At 38.0% G+C, this 21,328-nt stretch overlaps 1 protein-coding gene across 3 annotated transcripts in view; it reads right to left on the bottom strand.

Annotated features, from left to right (window-relative positions):
• Positions 1–7,730: 7,730 nt before the first annotated feature.
• FYB1 (FYN binding protein 1) overlaps positions 7,731–21,328 on the bottom strand; it is a 150,848-nt gene continuing 137,250 nt past the window's right edge. For 2 of the 3 annotated variants that reach the window (XM_059694891.1, XM_059694894.1), the window contains exons 17-19: positions 12,947–12,980; positions 10,751–10,782; positions 7,732–9,965 (exon numbers count right to left, since the gene is read on the bottom strand). In XM_059694891.1, the coding sequence (XP_059550874.1) occupies positions 9,943–9,965; positions 10,751–10,782; positions 12,947–12,980 (89 nt within the window). In that variant the 3' untranslated portion in view covers positions 7,732–9,942. Of the gene's footprint in view, positions 9,966–10,750; positions 10,783–12,946; positions 12,981–21,328 lie in introns of all 3 variants that reach the window. The other variant, XM_059694893.1, reaches the window with a different exon arrangement.

The raw sequence follows: 21,328 nt of genomic DNA, 5'->3' as shown, positions 1-21,328 counted from the left end.
TTTGCAAATGACACTCAACTAAGAAGCAGGAATTTAGGTAAATGTTAGTAAGGAATACACTTCACAATGTTGTGTTTGCTTTTTAAACAATAGAACTACATTGTTGACCCTAGTCTGCTTGTTATTTCTTAAAATCTCTAAGTTATACTCCATGCTTGCCAATTTCTAGCCATTCCTCTTTTTGAAACTTGTTTTTCTTCCTTTTTCATTTTAGCCCACTCCTGTGTCTTACTCATTTTGTTTACTTCTTACTACTTCTCCAATTTTCTGGGTCATTTTCATTCTAATCCTGTCATTGAGAATGGGACTTCCTCTTCTTAGTTTTCATTTCCCAGCTAGGTTTCATTTGCTGTGTGAATGAATGCTTTTTCTCATAGTATTAGTCATTGATAAAAAAAAAAAAAAATGTTATGTGAGATTAGGTCCAGGACCACACCTCTAACAGATAACTGCTTGATTCAGAAGATATAATGACTCCATTGATAGTCACTCTCTGGGTTCTATTTTCTGTCCTACTACACACAGCCAATAATTCTATTTTATAAACCTAATTTTATTGGCTTCAGATACAGTGGCAACATTGAACAGAAACAAAGTCTTGCCAAAATCTTAGTTCCCTTTATCTATCTGCCCTATTACATAGGCCATGTGAAGATAAAGCAAGTCAAAAACCACATTTGACCAGTCTCTTTTTGGGTACTTTCTCTTCAGAGTTAAACCACACATTTAACATCTAGATAAAGGCCATCAAAACGACAGGCAATGGGCTACATTCAACAAATGTTTTCCTGCTACACAGGGTTGTTTATAAAGAGCCAGCCGTGGTCACAGCAGAGAGGAATCTCTCAGTGTTGCTCCTTAAATTTTCATCTGTCACAAAATCTCCTTTACAATTTAGTTTTAAAATTCTTTAGGGTATAAAGGCCCTATAGGAACACAGTAGTAAATGAAGAAAAGCCTATGTTTGGGCAAAAAGAAGATACATATACTTACAGAATAAAATCTGGAAGGGTATGCACTAAAATTTCAAGTGATTTTCTTTGGTTGGTAGAATTTTGAGTGATTTTTAAAAAGCTTTCTTTTCCCCACTTTTATTTGTCCTAAAATAAATTTTTACTTGTGTAATTTTTTTAAGAAAAATATTTTAGAGAAATTTTGTTGGTGATGCTAAATCACAATTATATATGTTGGATTATAATGATTTGTTAAGTAACGGACCTATCAAAATTGTTTGTTTGTGCATCTCATTAAAAAAATTTGTCCACATCCTCCAATGCATCTTTGTTTACCTTTTCATTAAGTAAAACATGAATATGAAATAAAAATGGTTAAAAGTAATTTTTAATGCTATGTTGCTAATGGCACAAATAAAAGCAATGGGACTAAATATATTTCATTATTTTTAAAATTACTTGTTAAATATTTTGCAATACAGCAAACTCAAAAGTTGAATTCTAAGAAAAGTTTATTTGGATGTTGGGATTTAGTAGCTGAAACCCCATAAAATACAAATAAAAAATGGGAGAACGACTCTATTGACTGTAGTTCCTCAGTTATTAACACTCATTTTTCAATTCCATCCATCAGTTATCCGAAGGTTTTTTATGTAATCTGGCTAATAAATGTCTGTCTATCTTAATGTCAATCTGTTTTCATAGCCAACGGGAAGGCATAACATTCAAAATATTTTAGCAAATTGTTTGAAAACTCTTAAAGAATTTTAAGCAGCTTAGGAAAATGTTTCCAAGATTTTTAGTGTGTAAATATCATAGAGCTGACACATTTATATTTTTAATTGTTTCAGAAAAAAAATCACAAAACTGTGGCAATGTATTCAAATATCTATTTCTAAATGCTCTGTAGCACATTTCTTTTTTGAGTAATACCTTTCTTTGTTATTGTTATCACATTTACTTTGAAGGGGAAGATTAATATTTTTTAAAATATGCCACCAGTCATCATGAAAAAAAGTTTGCCACTAAATAAATATCAAACATTTACACAGTATGAAAGATTTCCGGAGTCACTCCCCTTCTCTTTTCAGCATGTGTGAAAATTAAACTGTATTTTAAAAGCATTTATTGTGTAAAACTATCACATGTGGCACTATGTCCGTTCTTCTGTGAATCCCCCTATTTCTTAAATTTCATTTATAGCAACTGCTTCATCGATTTTTCATAAAACATTGATTTTATTTAAGAAGCTGTTTACTGGTAACTGCACATTCCTTGGTACATATTTACTTTGGTGGCACAGAAGAAAAGTAGTTATTTATGTATTTTATTACTGAACAGAATTTAGCAAACACTGTAAGCTGAGACAAGTGTAGAAGCTTCTATTTTCCACCTCACTGTACAGAAAAGCTTCTATAATACCTATTTGTTCAAATACCTTTTTCTTCAAATCTCCAGCTTATTTTTTTTCTTTTCCTGTTTCCATCTTAGTTGACAAATGTGACTGCATCTTAGTTGTGTCAACAAATTGTTTTCTTTGTTTTTTCCCAGCCATTTTTAGCATAGCGAGAAATGCCACTATATTGCCCTCTGATATGTACCTTTTTGTCTGTTATCAAAAAGAAGTCTCTCTTTTTGCAAAGTAACAGATTCAATATGCATGACTTTTAACATCACTGAAAAAAGATATAGAAAATTATCTTCCTATTCTGAATGCTTATTTTTCAATATTTTGCTAATCAGAGAGCTTTATATTATCATTAGCCAGCCTCTCAAAGAACAATTTTTAAAAATTTGGCTGACATTGTTACGTCTGATTAAATTATTGTGGCTTTTTTTGTGTGCCATGATTTTGATAAAGTGCTAATAGCAGAGGTAGAAGCATGTGATCTTTCACATTTGAAAACGTTGTGCTTGTGCTTCCATTATTTTACATATATGCAGTGTTATCGCAAGGTCCTTTTTAATCCATGTGTCCGTTTTGAGAAGGAGGCTATAAAACACACTCCTTAAACCCATTTCCTGGGCATGATAATTGGCCCCGTGCCCAAGAGGGAAGGATTCCTGACAGCGTGTTATGAGCGCCTCTGAACGACAGAATTCCCAATCTTCCCTCAGGTTACCTTGTATGATGCCTGACAATTTAACTACTGACCAAATGACAGCTCTACTGTCTATGTATATAATACATTTTTCTTTTTCTTTATTTTGGTTAGAAACATCCCAAACTCCTCCATCAAAAAACATAAAACAAAGAAGAAGTCACTGAAAGTTAAGGGACAGCGAGCACATGGAAGACTGGAAAAGCAGAGCTGTCTAGAGGACAAGTGCCAACAGCACACGGGAGATCTGAAGACTTGGCCTGGACCAGGAGGTAGAAAAGCATAAGGGGAGACTTCTGCATGAAGCCCTGGGTCCGAGAAGTGGACCAAAGGGGACCCAGGTTGGTAGCGCCCCCTGGCTCCTAGTGGTAGCAACTACAAATCCTTTCTGGAGGGAAGTCCTAGGCTCCTCACCAATGAAGATGAAACAAATAACAGCTCCTGTTCAAACATCATCAGCTCAGAGGAAAAAGTCATCATGAATAATATAAGAAATAAATATAATTCTATCTCATGAACTTCAGATGTTGATGATAATAAATAGAATATAAAAGAGCTACGTATGAAATTATTTTTTAAATGAAGAATTTCTGTTTTCATTCATGTTGGAAAATAGGTGTTGGATTTGATTTCTCACAATCGACAACTATTAATCTATACAAAATATATGAATGACCGTGTTTAGGTTTTGGACAATAGATGGTACGGCACTATGACCTGGAGAGAAAAGAAACAAGCAAGGTGAACGCCACATTCTCTCCGGCTTTTTCCTGAGGATATCTTTCAAAATGCAACACAAGCTCTGGAAATCAAACAGATGACACGAGTCTCACTGGGTGAAGGGCGGGGGGGGGGGGAAGCTTGAAGAGGGGTGGGGGGAAAGCTTGAAGATCAGACATAGGAGGCACCGGACATTTGAAAATATTAGAGAGGAGGTAGTGACAGAGCAGCAGCTCAGCTCCAGAAATCTGTTCTTGAATCCTCTTGATTATTTAGCTGAGTTTTAAGCTGCATAACGACAGGATGAGACTGTGAGGCCCGGCAGAGAACAGCTCCTGGGAAATGTGAACTGAATAGAGAGTCCAGAAGTTGCAGATTGCTAAGAGTCATTAGAGTTCCAACCAACAAGTACAGAAACTGTGGTGAACACTCTGAACATTCAGTTAAGACCTCCCAAAGGTGATTATTTAGGAAGAGTGTTGCTGAAGACCCTGTAAAGATAATAATTTAGGGGAAGAGCTGCACTACCCCTAAAATAAAGGTCCCTATAGACACATCCAACAAAACTAAAACCAAGTCTCAACGGGGTCAGTATGATCTGCAAATAAAGTAACCAACGAATAGGGGGAGAATCTTACAAAACTCATTATAAAGAAAGCAACAATATTCCAACTCTCAAACACATTTATAATGTCCAACATATAATACAATTATATTACATGTGAAAAATCAGGAAAATATGATGTATGGCATGAGAAAAAAAATAGTCAATAAAACAGACCCAGAGATAACACAGATTTTGGAATTAACAGAATTTTACAAATATAGTTGAAGATTTAAAAAGAAAGTGTGACATAATGAGTGAACAGATGGGGGCTCTGAATAGAGGAATGTATGCTGTAAGAAAAGAATCAAGTGAAAAGTCTAGAAATGAAAAATACAATATCAAAATCAAAATGTAAGAATCCATCAGAAGATAACATATGGGACACTAAAAAAGAAAAAGGATTAGTGAATTTGAAGATAGACCAATAGAAAAAATATGAGAAGAAAAAGACTGGGCGGGGGGGAGCCTTAGTGACCCATGTTAAAAGGAAAAATCAAACAATCTAAAATATCTGTAATTAGAGTCCCAAGAAAAGTAGAGAGAGAGAGATTAGGACAGAGAGAAATATTGAAGAAATGCATTCGCACACTGCTTAATGACATTTCAGTCAATGGCAGACAGCATATATGATGGTAGTCCCCTAAGATTATAATAGAGCTGAAAAATTCTTATTCCTATGGATGTGGTAGCCCTTGTAACATTGTAGTACAAGACATTACGCATGTGGGCGCAGTGATGGCGGTGTACATAAACACACTGCACTGTCCGTGCTATAAAAGTATACTACACACAATTATGCATAGTACCTAGTACTTTATAATGATAATAAATGACTGTTACTGGTCTGTGTATGGACTGTACTATGCTTTTTATCATTATTTTAGAGTGCACTCTCTCTACTTATGATGTGAAGAGGGCCAGCTTTAGGATTTGGTTCATACAATTTTATGTCTCTTCCTGTTTACCATGAGAACCATTATTTCTGCAGACAATTTACTTTCCGATCTACCCCTGTCAAGTGACTGGCCAATGCACCCATTCCTCAGGTGCTGTAGGAACTGGCTGCTAGAGCGCACAGCTGAACCTTATTCCAGAGAATTGTCCTCAGACCAAAGGAGCAATGATGCTCAGAGATGTCTCACATCGGAGATTGAGGTTGGAGGAGGAGGAAGCCTCTGGCAGCAATGACTGCCTCAGAGGTGCAGCCCAGCCCCCTTGCCTCAGTGTGCCATGACCCAAAGAAGCCATTGCTGCTTCTGTGTTTCCTTCTGGGATCAGGCTGAGGCTGGGCTGCAGCTGGGCCCACATCCTTACCCAACTCCTTCCCCTGAGCTATCCTGCTTCCTCACTCCTTACAGGTTTCTCCTGGGTGAGCCCCTCAACAAATCCCTCACACAGAAATGTCAGTCTCAAGCTCTACTTCTAGGGAACCCACCCTAAGAAACCTGCCTAGTCCATCTGCTTCTACAGCTGTCCAAGGAAGAGGAGATGTTTGTGTTGCTTCTTCTCTGGAAGAATGTGTAAAAACCTTCACGTGTCCTTGAATTCTTTGTGGTTTTGGTTTCTAGTCCTGTACATTCATTTAGTTCGCGGAGGTTACTAACCATCATCGCGTGGTGGACCCCTTCGAGGTGTATATGTATTAAAGAAGAGAAACCAAATGACAACCCTGGTCCCCTGAGGCATGTGGGTGGCAACAGCATTTCAGTGCTTTTCTTAACATAGCTTCTACCATTTAGGGTGAAGCTCTGACAAGCATATCATTTAGCTAAGGCACAAAACCCAAATCTCATCATAATTTGAACACTTCAGTGCTGCTGCTGAAACGCGATGGAGTTAAGCTTTGGTATCTGCTGACATCTGTTAGTTCATGAATTTGAAGGGAAAGAGATCGTTTACATGCTTGCATAAAACTCTTCATCAACTTAAAGTTTTTGAAAAATATTGCAATATTTCAACGATCTTTTTCCAAGAACTGAGACAAGAGGGCTGACATTCATTGGTGGCCTTAGGTATTAGCTCTCCTTTGCTAATAAGAACCTGGCCACAAACAGGCTATATTAGCTATTGGGGAAGTACCAGACCACAATTTGACTTTAAAGTTCTGCTGGGTTGCAGGCCATGGCATTTGCAACATATCCAGATGCTGAAGAATTTGTGTGCAGCAGCATTAGTTTTTATGATTGTACTAGAGGCCCGGTGCATGAAAATTCATGCCCTGGAGGGGGGCATCCCTCAGCCTGGCCTGCCCCCTCTCAGTCTGGGAGCCCTCAGGAGCAGGAGGTGACCTGGCGATCAGGGGAAGGTGACGTCCCATCACACCTCTGCTGCTGCCACTGCCAGCAGCGCAAGCCTCAGCCGGCCGTGGTTACCTGAGCCTCAGGCGGCCCTGGGTGGCTCGGGGGCTGAGGGGACTGGGGGACTCTGGAGGCAGGTGCACAGAGCAGCTGGGCCTGCCTGGGGGTGGGCCCAGTCTTGCCTGGCATGGCTGAGGGGACTGAGCGCCCCATCTTGTGGCTGTGGGTGCTGCCATCTTTGAGGGCAGGGCAGTCAATTAGCATATTCCCTCCCTTTTGGCTGTGGGTGCCACCATCTTTGTGATGGCATAAGGGTCAATTAGCATATTTCCTCTTTATTAGATAGGATTCCTATTAGATCTTTTAATCTCATTTGCTGCTACCAACTGAAATGGAATCTGGCTGTCATAAACACTAAATAAATTTTGTCCATCACTCACCCACACAAAAAGACTCCTCATTATTGGTGAGTTGGATTGCTAGAGAGTAGCCATGCTTGATCTGATTTATTTCTCATTATAAATGGCAGATGTTGTAGACTTACCACATGGGTCACATCAGGCCTAGAGGAATAATTTGCTTGGTCTGAATAGTGTATTTAAGAAAAATTAAATCAACTGTTTAAAAAAAAGTAGGAATTGCATATATACCTTGATAATCAGCTTCTTTTGAAAAATTGAAGAGTCTATAAATACTGGACCCACAGTCATCACAGTTGAGTCATAGTATCAGTAGATCCCGGATGGGGAAAAAATGGCACACTCAAGTTGGAAAATTTGAGAACTGTTTGCAAATGTATGTAGGGTGTGTAGGGAAACCACACAGTCAGGAGCAGTCCCCTGGAACTGGTGACATCAGGGAGTGGTTGCAAATCCAGAAGGAACAGGAAGCAGTAGATCTGGAACCCAGAGTCAGCAAGTGGAGAAGCCTGTCTGACAGAGCTGTGAGGCACATTCTCCTGGCTGCCACGTGACCCTACAATTCTAAGACAATGGGATGAGAAAGGAAGATAGAAATGGGCTGTAGTTGGAGATATGTTTGGGATTCAAGGCAAGGTTTCCTGCTGTTTTGGGAATGGAAAAGATTTCAGTGTATTTGCAAGCCTAGAGGAGGGAATCTGTACAATGGGAGAAGGTAAAATAAAGAAAAGGAGGGAAGAAAATATGGATAGAGAGAGGGTGGGGGGGGGGGGGAGAGAGAGAGAGAGAGAGAGAGAGAGAGAGAGAGAGAGAAAGGGAAAGAGAATGAATTAATTGGGGAGGAAGAAAACATGGGAGCAGGCAAGAGGAAGAAATGGCTTGTGGCTATCAATCCGAGAAGCAACGTCTTATTCTCTAAGCCAGTGTTTGGATATGGGGCAAAGGTTGAATGTTGTTGGAAGTTGAAGGAAATTACACTTGGTTATCTCAATTTCTACCACAAAATCGGAGGCAAAGTATCAGGAGCACTGAAGTTTGGCCCATCCTCTGAGGCTGAGGCAAGAAGAGGTGATGACAGACTGAGAGAAAGACTCTTGCAGATGTGGCAGGAAGTTATGGGAGAGAAAGGCAGATAGATGGCTTAGATTTCTTGATGAAGTCGGAGGCAAACTTTTCTGCTGAAGGTATTATTAATCTTACCTGACCAAATCCCAAACATAAAACTATAACAGAAGTAATATTTAGTACATTAAAATTCATACTTCCAATATTTATTTTATATTAAGATGATAACCTATTACACAAATCTTTCCTAGATGTGTGAGCCTATTTCTTGGTTTATAAACCAAAACTCTAAAATATTTCCTTGATCTAATTTGGAATTTAAAAAAAAACTGATACTCAATGGAATTTATACTGTTCTCAATCAGAAAAAACAAAAACAAAAAACGCTGAAAATATACTGTCAGTGTATTATGTATATTGGTTACCAAATTTAACAAACAGAAAACATTCTGGCCCTGGTATTAAGTTCATCATGTGAGCTTAGACTCGTTTCCCCATCAAAAGGTAAACATAAAAAATATTTCATAATTGGGGGGATCTTTGAGATCAGTGGCTTCTCATCTGGGGGCCTCACACTTCCAGAATGTATAAATTGAGCAGTCGATGTTGATGTTCTATTTGCAAATTCCAATGCATCTAATGGGAATCCTACTTTACCCATATGAAGGCTTCGAGGTCCTGTACAATCATTTGAAATTATTTCAGTTCCGTGGGTCACTCTTCAGACAGACGCAGTCTTCTTGGGAGTCAGGGTTTTGCATTTTGTATCATGATGTTTAGTGTTCTTAGTATTTGGGACCCAAACGCTTCACATTTTGATTCTAGGTTGCTTTGGGAAGAGGGTGTACCAATAGGAACACCCTAATATGAACTCTAGGATTGATTAATTTGTACTCCCTCTGTTGGCTAACTTTCCAGTAAAGCGGTTTTTTAAAGAGCTCCATAGAGGTAATTGAAAAACAAAAACAAAAACTTCTTAAAAAGTCTTCATAGTAAAGATGCACCATAAAAGGGTAATTTCAAATTCCGAATTCCATTCTGCATAATTTTAGAGTAAGCCTCACTGTTACTTCACTTAGAGCACTTTAAACAGAGCACAGGATTATGAGGCCAGCGAAGGAATCTGAAAAAAGAAACCTTCAGATCTTTCCACAGTTTTAATCTTAGGTGTGCATACCAAAATGCATACATTCTTATCAAATAATTAACACATATTCACAATTAACAAACAGGGGCAAACTTTATACAAAAGTGCTGCTACTATTATAATTTTTGAAAATCATTTAACCCACCAGCAAGAGAGACAAGAGGTCAGCCTTTTTAAAGACAGATCATTTGAATAGAGAATATAAGATATAGTCACAATCAGAGGTGCAAACAACAGTTTTCTTCTTGCGGGGCCTTTTTAAATATTTCTTTATTTTTCTTCCTTGGATATCTTTAGACAACACAGTCATTTCTTCTCAAATGATTGTTTTTTGGAAGGGGGGTTGCTATTGATGGTCTAAAAGAAGCGCCTTCATCCTTTTAGCTGAGGCAGAGATGGGATATTTAATGATTCTTATCTCATTGATGTAGTCTTCCAAGATGTTGATTAAACAGAGAGGTCATTTTTCAAGTCCAAATGTTAAAACTTTATAAAGATACTCAGAATTTACAACAAATGATAACAAGCAGTTTTGTGCATTCATTTATATGATAACCAATCATGTATGTCAATTAAAACCCAGACTTCATATTGGCATCAAATGAACACTGCAGAATGACCAAAGCTGAGGGCTAGTCATTGTCATAGATGCAACCTGAAAGAAAAAAATGCAAATTGAAACATGGTTATACAAAACATATACCCTCTGAGTGTTCCAAGGTTGGAAATATGGGTGATGCATATGCTCCTGACTTAAAATTTTAAAAAAAGTAGAATTGGCTTCTTTTATTAAAAAAAAAAACAAACAAGTAGTTACATGGAAGGCCATATATTTAGTTCATTTTTATTGCTCAGTGTTCAATACCAATAAAGTTTATGGACAAATTTATTCTCTAACAAAATGAGACGGGATTATTTTCTTTTATTTGCCACTGAAATAAATGTATTTTGTGGTGGGCATTCTGAATGAGGTTGGAAATATTAAACATCAGTAAGAATAAGTTTAAAAGGAACTAAAAGGCAACATGATTAACACTATGCTTCATGTCAGTTGAAATTAATTTTTTAGATCATAATTTAGGAATATATAATGCTTAGGAAACACTAGTGAGTATTACAGGTTATGAAATGAGTACTGGGTACACATATATTTTGTTGGTAAAAACAATTCTTATTAAGATTCATGGTATAATAAAAAAAATCACCAACTATTTTTCTACTTCTGTTTTCAAAGAAAATAAATGAGGTTCTTCCTTACTTTCCAGGTATGTGCAAAAATATTTTTTTTTCATTATATGAGGACATTTACCTTTTCTAACATTTTCAAGTGGTTCAAACTCTGATCACATTGGGAGGTTCTAATAAATCAGCAAGCTATTTTTGGAATTGACAGGACAATAGGTTCACTGTTCTCTGTGGTCGGTGCCATGGGAGACTTACCATCAGCTATATCATCATAGATCTCTCCATCACTGTAATTGTAGAAAAGAAATTTTATTTTTAAGGAAAATATCTTCTTAACATTAAAGCAATATTTAGATGAAAAATTTAATAATATAATTTTATATGACACAAAGCATTTAAAGATGAAAAGTTGCTATGCATTTATAAGTGGGAAGAAATTTCACATTCATCTGCATCTTCTTTCTTTGGCTTAATCTAATCATCTTTTATTCTAAAAAACACCCCCCGATTTATTTCTGCTTACGATAGACACAGTAATCAGAAACACACCTCAGGAGCACAGACCGTGTCTTTCTCGTGTTTAGACCCAGCAGTGAACCTAGCATACAGCTGAGCTGGGTAAGAAGAGTTTGTTGAACTAAACAAACTGGAAAATCATGGGGTATTAGAACCAGTGGGGTTTCTAATAAAAACCACACACAAATTCATTATATTTGTTAATATCAGATTTATACTTTTACTTGAACTTCAAATACTGAATGGAATATAATATTTGACATAGAAAACGGATGCATCATTTTTGCACGTTTCTCATAATTTTAAAATATTAGTTATAAAACACATAAATATTAGTTATAAAATAAGTAGCCAAGATATAGTTAGTGTGGTGATTCTTATGTAATATAAATCTAAAAAATATTTATGGTGATAGGCAACATTCATAATACTAGTTCTGGCTATCTTGACACATTTTAGGTTTTACCGGGCCCTTTGTGAAATATTCTATTCTACATGCAGATTGAATGTCTCCCATGTCCCAGGAGATATAAATACGAGGAAGACACAAACTTTGATTTCAAGAAGCTTATAATCTAATGGAGGAGAAAACGATATACACGTAAGTAAAATATAAAGTATCGTAAATACTAATATAGCCTTGAAATGTAGGACACAGTTTCAAAGTCCAGAAATGTTAGGTGACTTTGTCATGCCGACCAGACCCACATTTGGTTCCTGTCCTAGCTTTGAGCTTTTACCATGAAGCAGCAGCAGGCCCTTCAGACTGCTGCCAACCATGGCAGATGCTCTGAGTTCCTATGTCTTCTGTTTGGATCCTTTCTCTGAGATTGAGGGCGGCTTTGGCTAATGCAAAATCTGATACAAATGCAGAGAGGACAGATTTTCCTATTATCCACTAAAAAACTTATGAAGTATTCATTTCAATAGGTGGTACACCAATAATTACGTACAGAGTCCTCTTTCTAAATTCTCTCCTAATCACCCTTAATAATCACTGGGGAACCTGTCCTATGATTTAGCACACATTCTTTCCATGAAATTTGTATGTTTTATATAATAAAACCTATTGAGAAGCCCCATTCCAGCACCGCGATTAATTCTCTGAAGAAAGCAAAGTATGATGATTCTTTTTCTTTTGATTCTATACTAGTTTGCAGACAGAGCCCTTAACATTGATTTCTCTCTTTCTGATTGGTGCCAGGGTGTTTGTGGATATAGTCTGTGAATCCTCTTTGACTTTTTTATGAAGCTGAATTCTGTAAATCTTTGTGTTGGGACATGACCTACCCAGATAATGGAATCGTTTCTTGCACTGGTTTTCTTGGAACAGAATCTCACAATGTGTGGGGGGACCCTGATAGCACACTGCCACCGGATAGTGACAGCCACTTATTCATAAGAATAGAAGAAGCATTGATTGCTCTATTTTCTCTGGCATGCCTCCAAAAAAGACAGCTTCATACTCTACTACGCCTGGGTTGAGTAAAGAAAAGTCCTCAATTAAGGGCCAAACTATAAACTATTAATAGGTGATATTAACACCGACTGTGTAGACAATAATTGATCCCTGATTAATTCAATTCAACCAACTGCATTCATCAGCAAGTGAAATGAGAAGTATCAGTGAAAGTGTTCGAGGCTGTGACCTGTCTCCAATGTTTGCAATGTCTGTCTCCAACGAACATGTAAAACTATGAGCTGTATAATGGTGAACGAGAAGGGCTTCTTGTCTATTTAAAGTGACACTTTATGAAAACCTTAATTTTATTATGGATTATGGGTACTGACATTAGTATGACATTAGTACAGCATATTGTTTTAAATTGATTTCTGGTAGTTCAGTAGATTATGTTATTTATCATGTTAAGAATCTTTCTTAAAGCAAAGCATAACATTCTTTACAAGTATAACAGAAGAAGAAAATGAGCTTACTTGTCCACCAAGTAACTCCTAAGGACATAACCATCTATGAAAGAAAAAAAAAATGAATCTCATTAGTAGTGCAGACTTGAAAATGTTTACTATTCCTTTAAGAAATTGAATTAGGGTTGAATCGATACATATAAAAGTCTAATATGCTAAGTGTCTGACCCTCCGACTGGTTGCTATGATGTGCACTGACCACCAGGAGCTGCTGTGACACGCACTGGCACCGTGAACCTGGTGCCCACAAGGCAACACTCGGTTTCCCCCAAGTGGGACACAGGCCCCGCCACCACCCTGGAGCAACAGCCCACCAAATGGCAGCAGATGCTGCTGAGACCCCATGGTGCAAAATGCGGCCCACAGGCCAGCCCAACCCTAATGGTCGCCAGGTAATGACGTCAGGTAACAACTGGCTTCCTTTCCCCAGCGATGACTAGCCTCCTTGTAGTTTCTTCAGCCCAGGAACACAATTTGCTTTATAGCAAGGTGGAAACATTTCACACTGTAACCAAATGCCTGTGAAGCATTTTCTTGTGCCTCATCTCATTTGATCCTTACAGAAGTCCTGGCGTAGGTAGATAGGAGACTTGGTGGAATCCTATTTTCTTTTCATTAGCCAGAAAACAAAGATTTAGAAAGTTTAGAAACTTGACCCGACTGAAAAGAAGTAAGAAATGGTGGATCTTGAAAGGTTTTCTCACTGCGCAGAATATAATCAACACTGCTGCAGTTAAGTATTTTACCCTTTGTCCTCCCTGCATGATCTACAATAACAATCTGCTTCATGTTGATATTTACTGTTGTGTTGCTGACAGTTACCCAAAAGACAAGTTGGGTGCTTCACTGGGCTGGAAAAAGTTTAGCTACATCAGAAAGCAGATCTAATTAAGCAAGTTTACTCTCTCTATATAAAAGGCTAAGTTGACTCGTGCATGCGTGATACTTATAAAGCTCTCGCTGGCGCCAACTGCATACGTGTGTTTCGATCTATCATTGTCGATTGGAATTTGGTTGGCATGTCTATTATAGAGAAAAGGCAAATAGCAATATTAAAATATTTCTTCTAATTAATTTCCTTTCAATGTGCACAAATCCATGCACTGGGTCACTAGTATTAATATAATATAGCATAATATATTGAATAATTGTATATCTATCTTCAAATATGACCTATTTTTCTTATGTCCACTTTTCTCTCCTTCATTTTTCTCTCCAACTCTTCTCTTTCTCTCTCCAACATGTCTCTTTTCCTCCATTTCAAATCCTTCCACCTTTCCCCTGTAAATATTTTTTGTCCTTCTCTAAACTACTGCAGGTTGTAGTAGAAGGTCCTTTCAAATTTCTATCTATTTCTTAAAGCATCACCCACTTGACCCATAGGAAGAATTTAGTAAGCATAGTTTCTCAAATTACAAAAGTAGTTCATAGGTAGGTATTTTAAATACCACCATATCTAAGACTTAGCTCTTCCAGTTTTAGAATATTGGGCAGAATGAGAACTGCTTTCAGATGCCAGCTATCTAGAGCTACTTGGGGGAGCATGCATTCTACATGGCCTCCTCCTGGCTCTCTGATCTTCAGGGTGAAGGACCTTCCTCTACTGCTTTTGCCGTTTGAAAGTCTCAATAGTTGCATTTTCATCTTTCATGGAACAAATCATTACAGAAGAACACATAGCAGGGATCCTAGTGATCCCCTGGTTAAGTAGGAAGTAGACCGTATGTTATGCAAGAAAGCAAAAAAAACCCAAATAAACAAAAACCCCACAAGTTTTTTGAGCACCTTCTGTTTGCCCCTCAGAGTGGAAAAATACTCTTAGTTAGAAAAAATATAGACTATTTTCTTCAGAAAATGTCTGCTGACATCTCATTACTATTATTAACTTTTGAAAACACTAGCTTTGTGTTACTCCCTAACTCTGTTGTATGCTAGAGATTAGTACCATTTACTGCTTTGTCAATACAGCCTGTAAATCACTTCCTTAACTGAGTCAATCTATTGGCTTTGATCCACACCAGGTATAGTTTGGGTTCTAAATCAAAGTAGATGTGTAACAAAGAATAAACCAGAAAGCTCATAAGCAAAGATTTACACAAATAATAATAAACTAACTTAAACATATTGATGTCATATTACTGTTGATTTCACATGAAAACACAGGGTTTTTAAAAATTAGGATCATACAACTGAAATCGTAGATTAAAATAAAAAAAAAATAAACATTGCTTTGAAATATTCCAGGGTAAAAAAACTTCACCAAAATATTTTCTCAAGAAATTTACCACCTTCAAATAAAAACTGTTGATAAGAAGCATACTTGAAAAAGAAAAAATCAAGGTTATTTTTGAATTTCTTCAGTATAAAAGTAATGAAGGATGTTGCAAAATGATAAAAGCACAGTAAAGTAATATTTTATTCAGAGTATGAAAAATTAAACCATTTTATACTTTCTTTTTATTTCAGACAAAGCAAAAGTAGCAAATTATTAATGTAAGAACAACTAAAATTTATCATCCTGAGGTAGTCTTATCACAGTTCCTTCACTCATTTCATGTTAAGAGACATTAAACAAGGTATATATCATAATTTAACACAGTTTTTAAAGGGAGATAAGCTCATCTCTAACAAATTCAATTTTATGTGTCTCTCTAATGAGAAAAATGGTGCAGATAACAAGGTTTAAGAATAAATTGTGGTTCTGTGTCAGGTTCCAATAACTAAATCTGTCTTTATTTGTACTTATTATGTCCAGGGCCAGATCAAATGTGAATAGTTCTCCATAGATGGAAATAGTCACAAACTTTTTTTTAAAATTAGTTAAAATTTGAGGTTTTATTTTCATTTTGAATTTTCTCTTAAAACACATTGTGGGGAGACAATACAACTGTGTTCCCATGATAGATTCATGTTTAAGTTAATAATTGAAAAATAATGACATAAATAAACTAAAGCTTTTAACCATTATGTCAATCTCATAGTGAGTTGTTGGGGCTTTATAGTCTCTCTGAACTAAAATTAAAAGACAGAAAACTAGAGAAATGTGTAAGAAATTATAGTGTTGTCAGAGACTGAAAGTATTCTGGCATCAAATATATTTCTGGTTTAAAATATTTAGAAGATTAATAGTAATAAAGCTAAAAACAGAGAACATAATCATGATTTTTGGAAATAAAAGGTTTTTCGTTTCCTGTGCTGTTAGGTAATCTGTTTTTTAAAACTCAATTATGCTAAAACTGTGTAGACCTGAATAAAACACTCTCTGTAATTAAGCATTAAAACCATCCTTTACTTGACCAAAATTAATAACTCATTACACAGCTTAATGATCTAACTTCACAAAATAAATTACAAAAATTATATTCTTAGATTCTCAAAGCCCTCTTATGACATTTCCTCTACATCTTGCCTATTCACGAGTTCTATGGAAGAGCTCTCTCTTTTGTTGAATGCTCCATTTTTGTTGTTGTTGGGTGTTTGATACATAAACATCAATGAATGTGAATATTTGAAATAAAAATGCATCCAGGAGATCAAGTGTGGGATGGCACTGGGCTGCTCTATTCCAGTTCCCTGAAATGATGTGATAATTGGGGGCTCAGTAGCTATAAAATGACTATTAAATAGCATTTTCACTGGGTTAATGACTTTTAATACAGCATAGTTTTTGCTGTCTTGTACATTAAAAAGCCTCCGCTAAAACTTCATTCTGTTAAAAGCATGCTTCATGACAGTGTCAAAACAAGCGACTTGCCGTGAATTTTTATATAATCTCTCCATTATAGTTCCTAGAGATAATTTTTTTGTAGTACAAAAATACTCTCTTTGCCCACATGTTCTATGTACATCCATCATAAAGGAACGATAATGAAAAATGCAAGCACCCAGCTGGTGTGACTCAGTGGTTGAGCGTTGACCTATGAACCAGGAGGTCACGGTTTGATTCCCAGTCAGGGCACAGGCTGGGGTAGTGGGCTCAATTCCCAGCGGGGGGAGTGCAGGAGGCAGCCAGTCAATGATTCTCTCTCATCATTGATGTCTTCTCTCTCTCCCTCTCCCTTCCTCTCTGAAATCAATAAAAACATATTAAAAAAAATGCAAGCAAATGAAGTGAATAAAAACTGCCTTGTGGTTCTGTACCATGTGGAACGGCTGCCATGTTTAGTTAGCCCTATAATCTTGTGGGTTTTGGCAGGGATTCTCACACATAATATGAAATTGTTATTTGGAAACCTCACATTCATAGAACGGAACACAGTGGCTTGAAACAAATGTTTTGAAATATGTGGTGGGGGAGAGCTCGTTAAGGAAGGAACACCCGCCCCCGAATGTGCCAGCAATGTCTTCGGCAAACATTTGCCTGCTACCCTGCAGCTGTGTCCCAGGACTAATGACTCACCTTTCCGAGGGGTGCTGTGAACATGAAATCACTGAGGAAATACAAAGTCATCTTCAAAATGGGAAACGTCTTCATTCTAATAGTTTCAATTTTTTCACTTGATAAAAATGACAACTTTGATTTTTTTTTCTTCATTATTTCATATGTGGTGAGCAAGTCCCGATATAAAGTGAAATTTACTCAATTTGGCCTCATGCAATTTACAAAACAATGAAATCATATTGTGTAGATTAACCCAGGCAAGTAGAACAATGTCCAATTTCAAGGGGAAATGCTCACAATATAATAAAAGGGAAAAACGAAATGCAGTGTATCATACTGAATATAAATGATTCTAATATTATCCGACTTTTACAAAATGTTCTATGTAGGTATCTCTCTCATTCCTGAGGATTCAAATCAAGCTGACTTCAAATTTCTAAACTTACAATTTTTTCTTCATGTGTTGTTTTAGCACTAACACCGAAATTATTTGAGCCAAGAATGGCCAGTTGGATTTGGGAAAATTTAAAGCACCTTCAAAATCCCCCTTTCTCTGATATACAAAAGAAATGGAGGGCATTTCAGCCACAAATAACTCAGCCTGTGTCTCATTGCATATTTTTGTAGAAAAATTTTCTCCAGTGACAAGAGGTGGGAAAACTCACAGCTCATGAGACGTTGACTTGCGGAATATGCACAAGTACTAGGGCGAAATGCGAAACATTTGGGAACGTGCCAGAAATATCTATTTAAGTTCTCAGCGCCCTTGAGATCTGCGCTTCACAAGTCAGTGGGTGAGACTTGATGGGATGAGATAAAGCCTGTGAGAGGCTTGCACTCCACTCCACAATGGGAAGGGATTAGCGTTAATGCTTTAGCATTTAGTTTCTATCATTACCAACCTAGGGTTTAAGTAAGCGATGTTTTCTTTCCTTTGATGGATTAAAGGAGAATGGAGAGTAAGGAAAACATTAGGGTCACCATGGTGTTGGATTGCAAATGCCTTTGCTGCTAATCAGATGATGCAGAAATAAGGAACCGAAAGTTTTAAGGGCTCCCAAATGATACACGACAAGCGGACTGCAGTACTAAGGCTAAGACAGAGAACTTCCTTCTCCTAACCAGTTAAACTATTCAGCAGACATTTTCCCGTGAATGCCCGGTCGTCAGACTTTTATCTGGTTCTCCAACTGCAGTGTCCAAATTGCCAAATTCCATTCAGCAAGCCCTGAGCAAGGTGCCAGGCACTTAGAATGTGTTGGCATAGCAATGTTGAGAGCCTTTCATGGAAGCTACTCTCAAGCCAGAGTCTAGTAAGAGTAATAGACTCTTGATTGGTAAACAAGGCAATTAAAGCAGCAAAAGTAGTACTTGGTGGGGCAGGGGAGATATTAATTGTGATGGGGTAGCTGGGAGTAGGGAGTGGATGTGCATCCAATTTTAGACGACAACTGGGTTGTTTTTAATAGACAATTATGAGCATTCCAAGTAGAATAAAATAGCTTAGAACAGTGGTCGGCAAACTGCGGCTTGGCAAACCATGGCTCTCGAGCCACTTGCGGCTGTTTGGCCCCTTGAGGGTGTCTCTTCCACAAAACACTGGCTCTTCCACAAAATACTGACTTCTGCACATGGGTCACGAAGTTTCAATCGCACTGTACATGCGTGGCCGCACGCGGTATTTTGTGGAAGAGCCACACTCAAGGGGCCAAAGAGCCGCAGGTGGCTCGCAAGCCGCGGTTTGCCGACCATGGATGAAATAGAGTACTTTATTGGGGGAATGACAAATAAGAGTTTGTAATTTTAGGGTGTCAGCTGCAGGTGGGAAATAGTTGATGAGCATGAGCATAGATCAGAAAGGGGTTTCTGTACTAGGCTAAAGATATTTTTAATTGATTTTTAGAGAGAGAGAGGAAGGGCAAAGAAAAGAGAGAGAGGAACATCGATGTGAGTGTGAAACAGGGATTGAGCCCGCAACCTGGGCATGTATCTTGAATGTCTTGCCACCTTCCCAGGAGCGGGCTTCCATTCCTGATGGACAGAACGGGTACAAATACCGCAGTTTGCTTCCCACTGGAAGGGGTAACTGCCACTCCAAGTTCCCCGCTGGATGAAGCTGTAATCACTCAAGTGGTAACCCTTCCATCCCTTGTTCACTTCTTCGCTAGCCCACCTGTGTTTCCCAGAAATCACCTCTCAAATGAAGAAGCCAAATTAAGTACAATCCAAAGAAAGTCTTTAAATAAAAACAACAGGTACACGCATAGTACCGATGTAACTATCTGGTTCCCATCCTGTTTGAGATGGACCCCCAAACCAGGTAAGAATTGCAAAGTGTGTTGCTACTGCACCAGGAAAAAATGATAAAAGGTACATGGATTCCTTGAGAGTCATCTCCCAGGATTTTATGGTATGTTTCCACCTTTCATTTTTTAAAGATGATGAATTCCAAGAGGACAGTCGCCTTCCAGTATTCCTCACAATACTTAGGATTACTGATGTCCAAACAGGGACTGATAGCAGCTTACAAACAATCTCTGAAAGGCTACTGCCTTGCTTCATTCTCAAGACCCACTGGTTCCTAGGAAGATAGCCATCTCTTCTGTGTCTGGGGCTGATACCTACTTCTGCTCAACTACATCTATACCCATACATGTTTGCCAACAAGGGCATCCACACCCTTGTGACTAATGTGTTCCGTGGGCCAGCGGCATCAATGACCTGGGAGCTTGGTAAGATGCAGCATGTCACCCTTCACCTCAGACCCGCGGAATTAGAATCTGCGTGTCCAACAAGTCCCCACGTGCTGTGTAGGCACTTTGATGTCGAGGAGCATTGCTCCTCATGGGATTTACGGTTGGGGACAGGAATCTCAGAATACCTTGGCGAGACTTCCTTCCACCAGACCAAGGGCAAGGTGTGTCTGGAGACAGATGCGCATGACCAGGCCTGGGGCCATTCTCTGCTGTGAAAAATGTGAGATAATGTGGAACGCAGAGGAAAGGAAACATATTACTTAGGCCCATCAACCTAATCATCCCCTTTAATGTTTTTATTTACATGATTTTAACATGCCTATAAAGCCTATCCCACATTAAGCAGGCTTCTTCTCCCTCTTACTATTGTATCGGGAGAATTTCCTGTTATTTTCATGATCATCATGGGAAATATTTAATTTGGTATATTTGTCACAACTTACTTCATTATTTAAAAATTTTGAACATTTTTATGACCTTTTTTTTTTCTTAGAGTTTTTCTGCATGGAAGGCCATTCCTTTGGGTACATTCCCCCAAATGCTAGTCTGAAAGGGGCTTTTCTTTGCTTCCTCGAGCTCTGTGTACACATTATCTCCAGTAAGCTCTTAATCTTAATACTACGCTGCCTTTTCTCCTTTGTATCCACCTTCCATTTTCCCCTGCGAAAAGCCAACCACACCTCCTCCATGATAACTTTAGCTCCACTTTCCCCACCCTTGAGTCACTGTTTTGTTCTTAAAGCTCCATTTCAGTTCCTGTCCCTGAGTCACCTTCCTGTCATTAAAATTCGACTTGGAGTTCATGTGTTCTCTGCAGGCTAATGTAGCTGGTATGGGACAGCCATGCTGGCTATCCGATTTCAAATATAGGGTAACATAGTTTTGAATTACTCTTTCCTTGACTGCAAATTCATAAGCTTCCTTACTAATATTTGACAAAACATTTGGATCTGCCTGTTTTCCTAGCTGACAGAGTCAAAGAGAACAAGGACAGCCTTATAGTCACTTGGAATAGTATGCAATATTAAATGTGTCCACACAGGAAATGAAAACAAGGAATTTGCAAGGTAGGAAAACTAGAAACTCCAGGTGTGACATATGCTATATAATTTCAAAACCAGGCCAGAGCTAGTGCCCTTCACTACTTTAGCGGTGGCTCTTAACTTCAGTGTACAGAGGAAGAAGCTGGGAAGAGTTATGGTCACAGATTCCCTCCGACCCCAGAGCTCACGACTCAGGAAGTCAAGGGTGGTT

This window comes from Myotis daubentonii, chromosome 4, assembly GCF_963259705.1.
Source record: "Myotis daubentonii chromosome 4, mMyoDau2.1, whole genome shotgun sequence".
Classification (NCBI taxonomy): domain Eukaryota; kingdom Metazoa; phylum Chordata; class Mammalia; order Chiroptera; family Vespertilionidae; genus Myotis; species Myotis daubentonii.
Note: the sequence above shows the minus strand (reverse complement) of the source record. Positions and strands in the feature narration are given on the sequence as shown.